Consider the following 12629-nt stretch of genomic DNA (forward strand, 5'->3'; position numbering starts at 1 on the left):
TGGATTACAAAAAGATCCCTGGCCCTATCTAAGACTGAAGGGATCAGAAACTGGGGATGAGGCCATGGAATGTGTGTTTATAACAAGCACCTCCAGTGATTCTGTTATGCTGTCAGGCTAGGAGTCATGGCCCTACATAAACTGTTTAGAGGCTTTTTCTCTACCTACCAAGGGTTGGGAGGAAAGGGGGACGTAAGGAGGGAGGGTTAAGAGCCTGAAACAGGGATTCAGCATCCACCACCAGCACTACCACCATCACCACCTCCTCTGCTACCACAAGTACCACCACTGCCTCCACCATCACCACCACCACCACCTCCACCTCCACCTCCACCTCCACCACAACCACCACCAGCACCACGAATATAATGTTTTTCCTTGCACAACATACCATTTATTTAGCATTATAAACCAAATGTATTTATTCAAAAGAAAAAAGTATATGTATATATAAATACATATATGTATATGTATAAATAAATAGATATAGTCCAGCTTCTCACCCCACCCATGACCCACCAAATTTAATAAACCCCCACAGTCTTTCCCCCACAGACTGACCCTGAGAAAAGAGTTTGACAGAAGGTAGTTCATATGGGAGGTGCTGAGAAAACAGAGTGGAGAAGTGATCAGTGCAAAGGAAGGTGACAGATAATGGCTTTGTCACTGAGCCACATACAACTTGGGGCAACTGGAACTTATCCCCATGGGGAAACTCAGAAATGATCTAACACAGACAGTTCCAAATTATCCCACTGAGGAGCAATGGGGCTGAAATGTTTATATACCAACTCCTGCATTTTGTGCAGCCTCAGGAAAAAAACTCTCAGGCAAAGCCATACAGACACTGGCAGATGGAATTATGACAGAGGACAGTGAAATAGCAAAGTCCAAGAGATATGGGTGGGCTACCAATAGGGTCTGCTACGATGCCTCCTGAAGGCCACTAATGCTTTCTCCTCTCACTGACACTTTAAACTGAAGTCCACAGTGAATTTTTTGCACCATCAAGGTTAAAGCTACCTATGACTTCACACTGAAACCAGTAAAAGATAGAATGTGGTTGACAGTTTCCTTTGCTCTTTCCAGAAAGGGAAAGATACTTTTGTAATTTTGTTCTATCATGTTTCCATTAGTCACTCAACATATATTATACGTATCTATATATACATGTATCTATAGTTACATATCAGAGTCTGAATGATTTTACTCTCAATCTTTATCTGAAAATAGGGCACTGACTACATAGTACTGTCCTTTTGAATGTTATAAGTCTCATATCAGAACCTTGATAGACAATTTCCTCCCCTTGCCTTCCACTATACACTCTGGTTCCTCTCCTTAGATGAGTACCATTTAACTAGTGACAGGCTGAGCCGAAAGGAGACTGAACACTGTTCTTAATTACAATGTACCTGCCAGCTAAAAACAAATGAGCAATTATGTTTAATGGGAGAAGACTCCCTACTCCCTTAGGATGAGGTTAAAAATGATTAAAGACAAATCATGGGAAATTTCAAAGCTTTGCCTGGCCTTAAATGGGCTATGTAATCTTCTTCCCCATAATGCTACATTTCAGGACAGGGCATATGATGAAGTCTCCTTGCAGGCTGTCATCCTTCCTGACCTGCAGAAGCATATTTGCCATTCCAAACACTTACAATGTCACTGTATTTTATTCACCACTCCCTTCTAATGAAATACTCCCACATACACATGCAAGTCATTTCGCTCACAATGCACTGGTAATGGGATGCTTCAGAGCCTTTTGCAGGGAACAATGATTTATAGCCAGCAGGAGAATCAGGCTGAAATCAGGTGCACAGGTTTCTGAATGTCACATAATTTTACAGTCAGCTCTGAAGAAAATCTGGTTTCAAATTATGCATTTGGCTTGTACTTGAGGCTACAGTGCAGTTACAGGAATTAATTCTGTAAAAAGAACACCTCTTTATTTAATAGTATCTATTACAAGAGAAAATGCTTTATTTAGATGAATCATGTTAAGCATCTTTAAACTCTTAGTTTTTCAAATGTGAAACTGAGGAAAGGAAGAATGATTTAGGGGACTAAGAAGTGGCCTGAGGGGGCTTTACAGTCTTTAACCTTCCTATACCTCTGATTTTAGTACAAAGTTTGACTAGCTTATAGTTGGAACATTTTTTGGTAGCTTTAGTCTTTCATTTATTAAGTAACTGTCTAACTACTGATCTGAGGAAGAAATTACTGAAAAGATAACCTAATGTCAAAAATTTAATAGCCTCAAAGAGAAAGAAGTAATTTAAGCCATTTATTTTAGGTGTAGTCAGTCATTAAAGTCGTAATAGAACTCCAAATCCCAGATTCCTAGAACTGTTTTTTTTTTTTTAAATCATCTATAAAGATTATCCATTCTAGACTATCAGGACAGGCTGAAATGGGATCACAGATCATAGTGTGGGAGACCCTCTACTCAAATTTACCTAAGAGCACTGTCCCCTACACACGAAGGCACTGCCAGGGAAGTCAAACACTCTGCTCCTCAGACCATTCCCTACACAGTGGCCAGAGTGATCCAATCTGACAATGCCACTGTCCTTCTGTAACCTTCTGTGGCCTCTCGTTACCCAAAAAAGAACCAAGCTTTTTACAAAGCCCTACCTGATCTGACCCTTGATAGAAGCAGTTTGAAACTCATCTACTTGAGGATTTTAAAGTTATTTAAAAAAAGGTTTTACTCTTTCCAATCACAAAATGAACTGGATTGATTCTTTAAAAAACCTTGTCTTTGAAACACTCATTGCAATTCTAGAAATAACAGTTTTCTTTCTGTGGTGATAAAAGGTATTTGCAGCAGAAGTACTTAAATTTCTACACATGAGCAAAACGGATCTGAATCAGAACAGTGACATTCTCTAAAAGGCACTTAAAAATAGTAGCTACCATGTCCTGAAGACCCCAGCATAGATCTTGGGGTTTTTCAGAGAGGGAAAAAAAAAGCCATCAGTCACACTACTACAGGGTGGCTCTGGTATGAGAAGATAACTTTCCACTGTGTATAGATAGGCTTTAGTTTGTAGTCTTAGATATTACCTTGTCCAAGAAAGCATTTCCATCCTTCAGGGACCAGCCAGGAAGACTGGACAGCCTGGGACTGCAAAACAAAATATTAAGATTAAATTAACCTAGATAGATTATAATCCTCAATGATTTCATGGTAACTGTACTGTCTCCATAAAGTTAAGAACAGTTTAAAATTACTGGTAGTAGTTCTTATCCTAAATACCAATCAAATATAAGAGAAATAACCATGTTGTATCAAGCTTAAAAATTATGTGGCAATAGGATATTAAAAGGTCAAACAGTTTGGTGGAAAATTGGAAAAACTAAAAGAATCGTATGCAGAATAATAAAGAAAAAAGAAAGATGAGACATGAGAGCCTTTTATAGTTGTCCAATCATCCCATCTTCTTTCCCATGTGTCTGGCCACAGTCCTTAGGACAGGGCAGAACAGGCATCATCTTATTGCGGATGAAAAAACAGATGCAGAGAGAATAGGAGCTCTGATGAGAACACTGCCCTACCATCTACCCATCAGCATTCACCACAAACACGAATACCCGAATTCCAGTCCAATCTATGCTTTGGGTTCACAGCTTTACAAGTGGATTAGTCCCCTGTCACCTGTGACTTGAGCTTCCAATTCTGGAGAATGAAGCTACTTTTCCCAAGTGTTACAAAATGACACCATGTCTAAAGTGAACAGCTTCTAGCAGATGAGGTCAATTTCATGTGTATGTTACATTTTAAAAATCCGAATTAAAAAATCATTTACTACTAGTAATCTAAAGATTTAACTGTGTACTACTAGTTGACCAGAAGAAATATAATACAAGCTGAAAGTGCCAATAACTCAGGAGAGAAAACAGTATGCTGGTAAAATTAAAAGCGTAATGACCAAGGTAATGTGTGAAGAAAAAGCCCATCAGGATTCCAAGTTGGATGGCAAAAGGATTTCAGCACTCACTACAAAATTATCTTCTGTGATGCAAAAGTTAAGGACAAAGTAAGGGTGCGGGACTACAAGAATCAGAAACCAAGTATCTGTAAGGTCTCTCTTCCTCTTCTCAAAATAATTTGGTCAGATGCTAAGTCTGTAAGTAGATGATAGGTATGAAAGTCAACATAAAAGCATAAATATGTGAATATCTGTGAATCTTTTAGAAATGGTTAAAAACCTGAATAAAATATAAACGCATCTACTTTCAGAAAAAAGTGAGAATTGGGGGTGGGGCTAAGTTTTTTGTCGTTGTTGTTGTCGTTGTTTTTTGAGACGGGATCTCGCTCTGTCACCCAGGCTGGAGTGCAGTGGTGCAATCTTGGCTCACTGCAACCTCCGCCTCTTGGGTTCACGCCATTCTCCTGCCTCAGCCTCCTGAGTACAGGTGCCCGCCATCACATCCGGCTAATTTTTTGTATTTTTAGTAGAGATGGGGTTTCACCGTGTTAGCCAGGATGGTCTCAATCTCCTGACCTCATGATCCACCCGCCTCGGCCTCCCAAACTGCTGGGATTACAGGCGTGAGCCACCGCACACAGCCGGGGGTGGGGGTTAAGTTTTAATTATTAGGTTGGTGCAAATAATTTTGACATTAATTCCAAACTTCCAGAAAAGTTGCAAGGATGTGAATACAATGGACTCTCACATACCCTTTATCTAGATTAACTGTTTACATTTTGCCTTCATTTATCCAAAAGTGAGAATACTGATGTATATTAGAGAATGAAAATCACTACTGGAGGCCAGGTGCAGTGGCTCACACCTGTAATCCCAGCACTTTGGGAGGCCAAGGTGGGAGGATCATTTGAACCCAGGAGTTTGAGCCCAGCCTGGGCATCATAGTGAGACCCTGTCTTCACAATAAATTAAAAAAATAGCAGGCTGTGGTGGTACACGCTTGTAGTCTCAGCTACTTGGGAGGTCAAGGAGGAAGGATCGCTTGAGCCCAGGAGGTCAAGGCTGCAGGAAGCCATGATCGTGCCACTGCAACAAAGTAGAATCTTGTTTTGAAACAAGACACTGTCTAAAAAAAACAAAAAAAGAAAATCACTACGGAGAGAATCAAATTTGACTGGTATAAATCATACCTGATAACTTTTTTTTTTTTTTTTTTTTAACTCTGGGAGTTTTTAAAAAAGTTTTTTAAATAAACTCTGGGAGTTTTCTGCTCTAACTTTTCAGAAAAATATGCTATTACCATTAGTTGTTTTAATTCCCACCTCATTTCATAGTCATATATTTTGAAGACTTCTTACTTCTTGAAAAATATATTTGCTATCAGATCAGATTAAGAAAGCAAGTATTCCAATAAAAGTGTAATGACAAGACAATGTGGATACTGTTCTCATTTCATGCATATTAACTCTCTAAAACAAGGTTGTAAATATCTACTTCCCTTTATAAAGATAACTGGATCAAAGGACACACACTCTGTCTGTTCCCCATCAGACCCACACAAATCAGATGACAGATGCAGTTAGCTGTCCTCAACAAACGTTGAGAAATAGTAAGTTGCTTATCAGAATGTAACTAATTTTTTAACAAGCAAAATTTTCAGGTGTTGTGGTTTACACTCCTGGAAAACATTTTTTAATAACATCAAAGCCATCTATCATACCTGGGTGGTTACTTTGGGTTAGAGCCACTGCTAGTAGATGAGACTGAATGCTGAAAGGAAATCATGACCACGTTGTGACAATAGTGCCAATGACAAAGGGATGCAAATACATCACCACATGGCAAAGGGATGCTGACTATAGAGATGAAAATATTTGCTTACTGTGTTCCAATGAGTTAATGGATAAACCATAAAGAGTAAATTTTAAGTTACCAAAGGGGAAGGGACTTAGTTTTTTGCTTTTAATGATTACAAAGTTCGATGGTGTAAACTTTGTTAACAAGGAGATAGAGATCTTCCCACAGAAATCTAATAAAATGGCCGGGCACGGTGGCTCATGCCTATAATCCCAGCACTTTGGGAGGCAGAGGTGGGTGGATCACCTGAGGTCAGGTGTTCGAGACCAGCTTGGCCAACATGATGAAATCCCATCTCTACTAAAAATACAAAATTATACGGGCATGGTGGTGCTTGCCTGTAATCCCAGCTACTTGAGAGGCCAAGGCAGGAAAATCACTTGAACCTGGGAAGCAGGGGTTGCAGTGAGCCAAGATGGCACCACTGTACTCCAGCCTGGGCAAAAAGAGCAAAATTCCATCTAAAAAAAAAAAAGAAAAAAGAAAGAAATCAATCTAATAAAATATGGGAGGTAAACGTGCCCCCCCCAAAAAAAAAGATTGTAGAAGAGCACATCTTTGCACCCGCTATTTTACTAACATTTCTTAGGAAAAAAGGATACCATTAAAATTTTTAGTCGAAAAAATGTATAAAAGATTTTTAAAGGGGCCAGGTGTGGTGGCTCACGCCTGTAATCCCAGCACTTTGGGAGGCCGAGACCGGCAGATCAGGAGGTCAGGAGATCGAGACCATCCTGGCTAACACGGTGAAATCCCGTCTCTACTAAAAAAAATAGAAAAAACTAGCCGGGCGAGGTGGCGAGCGCCTGTAGTCCCAGCTACTGGGAAGGCTGAGGCAGGAGAATGGCGTAAACTCGGGAGGCGGAGCTTGCAGTGAGCTGAGATCCGGCCACTGCACTCCAGCCTGGGAGGCAGAGCAAGACTCCGTCTCAAAAAAAAAAAAAAAAAAAAAAGATTTTTAAAGTAATTGTTTATTTTGGAAAAATAGGTAAATTATTCTAAGATTTCTGTGGAAAGATTTACGAAGTTTACACAGTTGAACTTTAATCCTTAAAAGCAAAATAACCTTAGACAAGTAATCTATTGCCTAGGAAAATACTGAAAAGAAGATTGAACATCATACACAATTTCTTTTTTTTTTTTTGAGGCGGAGTCTCACTCTGTCGCTCAGGCTGGAGTGCTGTGGCGCGATCTCAGCTCACTGCAAGCTCTGCCTCCTGGATTCCTGCCATTCTCCTGCCTCAGCCTCCCGAGTAGCTGGGACTACAGGCGCCCACCACCACGCCCGGCTAATTTTTTGTATTTTTAGTAGAGATGGGGTTTCACCACTTTAGCCAGGATGGTCTCGATCTCCTGACCTCAGGATCCGCCCGTCTCGGACTCCCAAAATGCTAGGATTACAGGCGTGAGCCACCACGCCTGGCCTGCAATTTCTTTTTTATTTTTATTAAAGACAGAGTCTTACTCTGTCGCCCAAGCTGGAATGCACTTGTGAGATCACACCCCACCGCAGACTCAAACTCCTGGGCTCAAGTCTCAGCCTTCAAAGTAGCTGGGACTACAGGTACATACCACCACATCCAGGTATGAAATGTATTACTTTTACAATCAGAAAATAATAATGAAAGAGGCATGAGTCCATTCATTCATTTATTCAAAAAATACTAACAAGCTTAATACCCAGTGCAAAGTGTTGGAATGATAGTAAATAAACAATCCTTTCCTTTTAGGAGTTTGCAATCTAGTATAGGGAGTCATTACACCAGAATAAAATAAGAGCTCTGACAGGGGTACACAGGAGGTGCCATGGGTTCACAGAAAGGGCACTTTTGACAGTTTGCAGTGAGGTGGTAGAGTAGAAAATAGGAGTTAGGAAGTGAAGGTGGAGGAGGTCTTTCAAGAAGAAGGAAACAGGGAAGAGCCTCATCACAGGGTGCGGTGTTGCAGGTCAGTGAGGTGCTCATCACTGATTTAGGAATCTTTTTTTTTTTTTTTTTTTTGAGACGGAGTCTTGCTCTGTCGCCCAGGCTGGAGTGCAGTGGCCGGATCTCAGCCCACTGCAAGCTCCGCCTCCCAGGTTTACACCATTCTCCTGCCTCAGCCTCCCCAGTAGCTGGGACTACAGGCGCCCGCCACCTCGCCCGGCTAGTTTTTTGTATTTTTTAGTAGAGACGGGGTTTCACTGTGTTAGCCAGGATGGTCTTGATCTCCTGACCTTGTGATCCGCCCGTCTCGGCCTCCCAAAGTGCTGGGATTACAGGCTTGAGCCACCGCATCCGGCCTGATTTAGGAATCTTTATTAGTATGTCAAGATGTTGGTGACAGGACTAGGTGCCAGTGATAGGACTGTGAGCAAAATACTCCCTCCTCCTAAGGAAGCAGGCGAGGCACACGGATCCAGTCAGCATGCAAATTGATGGGGACAAGTGGAGGCAGCATCCAAAGATTTCCCTAGGGACACGAGGACTGAGTTGAGATCTGGACAGGAGCAGAGTCAAGGGGAAACTGGGGGCAGGGCCTGAGGGACTAGAAAAAGTTTAGCTCCCACTTACAGGTGAGAACATATAGAATTTGGTTTTCTGTTCTTATGTTAATTCACCAAGAATAATGGCCTCCAGCTGCATCCATGTCACTGCAAAGGGCATGATTTTGTTCCTTTTTCTGGCTGTGTCGTATTCCATGGTGAACAGCCCAGCAGGTTCCTTCAGTCCTTTTCACCACCAGTCCTTGGCATGGACAGCTTCCATGAAGGTTATTCATTTATTCACATGGAACTTTGAGCAGATTCCAAGACACTCCCTCCCAGTCCCCATCCAGCTAGAATGCCATCATTATGTCCTTCCTACATCAAAACTGTAGTCATGGATGATCTCACACAGTCTTCCAAGCTGGAAAAACAATACATGTGACTGCTCTGAGGAAGGAGTCAGAAGATTTCTTTGAAACTATTTAATAGAAGGAAACAAAGAACAAGAGGCAGAGTATAAAGAAGGTAGTGGAGGGGCAGGCGTGAAGCCTGATACACTGAGACGAGTGTGGTGTTTGTCCTAAGAGCAATGAAAAACCACTGAAAGGTTTTAAACAAGTAATATAAGATTAGATTTGTGCTCCTAAAAGATTGTGGGGAAAACAGAACCATGTGCCTTCTGATGATAGACATCATCATCAGCACGGTATTCCTACCAAAAACAATAACCCCAACCTAATCATGAGGGAACATCAGACAAACCCAAATTGAAAGTCATTATATGAAATAATTGGCCATACTCTTAAAAACCTCAAGGTCATAAAACACGGACCGGGAAAGTCTTCCAGATTAAAGGAGTCTGAAGAAATGACAGCTAAATACAATGTGGATGGGATCTGGATGAGATCCTGGACCAGAAATTACCATTTCTCTCTCTTGCTATAATGGGTTTCATAGTGAATTATGAATTGGCAAAAGTGGAGACATATGTATAAGGTATACAGATTAGACACTGGTATACTATCAAGGTAAATTCTCTGATTTTGATTTTTGTATCATGGTTATGTTAGACGATGTCCTTGCTCTTTGGAAATACACTCAAGCATTTACGGATGAGGTGCATCATGCCTGCATCTCACTCTCAAATGGGTCAGAAAAAAATTATGTGTATACATATCAAGAGGAAATGATAAAGCAAATTTGTTAAAATGCCAATAAACTGGTAAAGGCAATTAGGAAATGCTTGTACTGTTTTTGCAGCTTTTCTGTAAATCTGTAGGACTTCAAGTAAAAAGTCACACAAAAAAGATGACTCTTGATTGAGACAGGGTCAAGATGAGAACTGAAGAAACTGGTGAGGAGGCTTTAGTAATGATACCTATAAAAGACGGGAATGACTACAGCAGCACTGAAGAGAAGTGACTGGATTCTAGAACTCTTTAGAAGGTAAAAGTGTCAAGGCTTAATCAAAGATTGCATATGGAGCAGTGAGGAAAAAGGCTGAATCAAAGTTAACTCCCAGTTTTCTCATTTTTATAAAAGGATACCATTTACTAAGATAGGAACTTGAAGAAAACCGTATCTGGAAGGATTCGGGACCCAGTGTGATCATGAAAAAAAGTTTGAGGGCATGTTGAGTGTTTTTTTTTTTTTTTTTTTTTTTGAGACATAGTCTCCCTCTCTCTCTCTCTCTCGCCCCCCCCAACAACACAACAGGCCCCGGTGTGTGATGTTCCCCTTCCTGTGTCAAAGTGATCTCATTGTTCAATTCCCACCTATGAGTGAGAACATGCGGTATTTGGTTTTCTGTTCTTCCAGTAGTTTGCTGAGAATGATGGTTTCCAGCTGCATCCATGTCCCTACAAAGGACACGAACTTTTTTATGGCGGCACAGTATTCCATGGTGTATACATGCCACATTTTCTTAATCCAGTCTGTCACTGATGGACATCTGAGTTGATTCCAAGTCTTTGCTATTGTGAATAGTGCTGCAATAAACATACGTGTGCATGTGCCTTTATAGCAGCATGACTTACAATCCTTTGGGTATATTCCCAGTAATGGGATGGCTAGGTGAAATGGTATTTCTAGTTCTAGATCTTTGAGGAAACGCCACACTGTCTTTCACAATGGTTGAACCAGCTTACAGTCCCACCAACAGTGTAAAAGTGTTCCTGTTTCTCCACATCCTCTCCAGCACCTGTTGTTTCCTGACTTTTTAATTATTGCCATTCTAACTGGTGTAAGATGGTATCTCATTGTGGTTTTGATTTGCATTTCTCTGATGGCGAGTGATGATGAGCATTTTTTCATGTGTCTGTTGGCTGCATAAATGTCTTCTTTTGAGAAGTGTCTGTTCACATCCTTTGCCCACTTTTTGATGGGGTGGTTTGTTTTGTTCTTGTAAATTTGTTTGAGTTCTTTATAGGTTCTGGGTATCAGCCCTTTGTCAGATGAGTAGATTGCAAACACTTTACCCCATTCTGTAGGTTGCCTGTTCATTCTGATGGTAGTTTCTTTTGCTGTGCAGAAGCTCTTTAGTTTAATTAGATCCCATTTGTCAATTTTGGCTTTTGTTGCCATTGCTTTTGGTGTTTTAGACATCAAATCCTTGCCCATGCCTATGTCCTGAATGGTATTACCTAGTTCTAGGGTTTTCAGGGTTTTAGGTCTAACATTTAAGTCTCTAATCCATCTTGAATTAATTTTCGTACAAGGAGTAATGAAGGGATCCAGTTTCAGCTTTCTACTTACGGCTAGCCAGTTTTCCCAGCAGCATTTATTAAATAGGGAATCCTTTCCCCACTTCTTGTTTTTGGCAGGTTTGTCAAAGATCAGATGGTTGTAGATGTGAGGTATTATTTCTGAGGGCTCTGTTCTGTTCCATTGGTCTATACCTCTGTTTTGGTACCAGCACTATGCTGTTTTGGTTACTGTAGCCTCGTAGTATAGTTTGAAGTCAGGTAGCGTGATGCCTCCAGCTTTGTTCTTTTGATTTAGGATTGTCTTGGCAATGTGGGCTCTTTTTTGGTTCCATATGAACTTTAGTTTTTTCCAATTCTGTGAAGAAAGTCATTGGCAGCTTAATGGGGATGGCACTGAATCTATAAATTATCTTGGGCAGTATGGCCATTTTCACAATATTGATTCTTCCTATGCATGAGCATGGAATGTTCTTCCATTTGTTTGTGTCCTTTTTTATTTCACTGAACAGTGGTTTGTAGTTCTCCTTGGGGAGGTCCTTCACATTCCTTGTAAGTTCGATTCCTAGGTATTTTATTCTCTTTGTAGCAATTGTGAATGGGAGTTCGTTCATGATTTGGCTCTCTGTTTGTCTGTTATTGGTGTATAAGAATGCTTGTGATTTTTGCACATTAATTTTGTATCCTGAGACTTTGCTAGAGTTGCTTATCAGCTTGAGGAGATTTTGGGCTGAGATGATGGGGTTTTCTAAATAGACAATCATGTCATCTGCAAACAGGGACAATTTGACTTCTTCTTTTCCTAACTGAATACCCTTAATTTCTTTCTCTTGCCTGATTGCCCTAGCCAGAACTTCCAACACTATGTTGAACAGGAGTGGTGAGAGAGGGCATCCCTGTCTTATGCCAGTTTTTAAGGGGAATGCTTCCAGTTTTTGCCCATTCAGTATGATATTGGCTGTGGGTTTGTCATAAATAGCTCTTATTATTTTGAGATATGTTCCATCAATACCGAATTTATTGAGAGTTTTTAGCATGAAGGGCTGTTGAATATTGTCAAAGGCCTTTTCTGCATCTATTGAGATAATCATCTGGTTTTTGTCTGTGGTTCTGTTTATATGCTGGATTATGTTTATTGATTTGCATTATGTTGAACCAGCCTTGCATCCCAGGGATGAAGCCCACTTGATCATGGTGGATAAGCTTTTTGATGTGCTGCTGGATTTGGTTTGCCAGTATTTTATTGAGGACTTCTGCATCAATGTTCATCAGGGATATTGGCCTAAAATTATCTTTTTTTGTTGTGTCTCTCCCAGGCTTTAGTATCAGGATGATGTTGGCCTCATAAAATGAGTTAGGGAGGATTCCCCCTTTTTCTATTGATTGGAATAGTTTCAGAAGGAATGGTACCAGCTCCTCCTTGTACCTCTGGTAGAATTCGGCTGTGAATCCATCTGGTCCTGGAGTTTTTTTTGGTTGGTAAGCTATTGATTATTGCCTCAATTTCAGAGCCTGCTATTTGTCTATTCAGGGATTCAACTTCTTCCTGGCTTAGTGTTGGGAGAGTGTGTGTTGGGAGAGGAATTTATCCATTTCTTCTAAGTTTTCTAGTTTATTTGCGTAGAGGTGTTTATAATATTCTCTGATGGTAGTTTGTATTTCTGT

General features: G+C 40.6%; 1 protein-coding gene across 4 annotated transcripts in view; it reads right to left on the bottom strand.

Annotated features, from left to right (window-relative positions):
* Window positions 1-12629, bottom strand: part of INTS9 (integrator complex subunit 9) — a 123454-nt gene that overhangs the window by 74694 nt on the left and 36131 nt on the right. For all 4 annotated transcript variants that reach the window (XM_025393804.1, XM_025393801.1, XM_025393800.1 and 1 more), the window contains one exon: window positions 3073-3133. Coding sequence is in view for 3 of the 4 variants with exons in the window: in XM_025393801.1 (XP_025249586.1) it covers window positions 3073-3133 (61 nt within the window). In the remaining variant the exon portion in view is untranslated. The remainder of the gene's footprint in view (window positions 1-3072; window positions 3134-12629) is intronic.

Source organism: Theropithecus gelada, chromosome 8 (assembly GCF_003255815.1).
Source record: "Theropithecus gelada isolate Dixy chromosome 8, Tgel_1.0, whole genome shotgun sequence".
Lineage (NCBI taxonomy): Eukaryota > Metazoa > Chordata > Mammalia > Primates > Cercopithecidae > Theropithecus > Theropithecus gelada.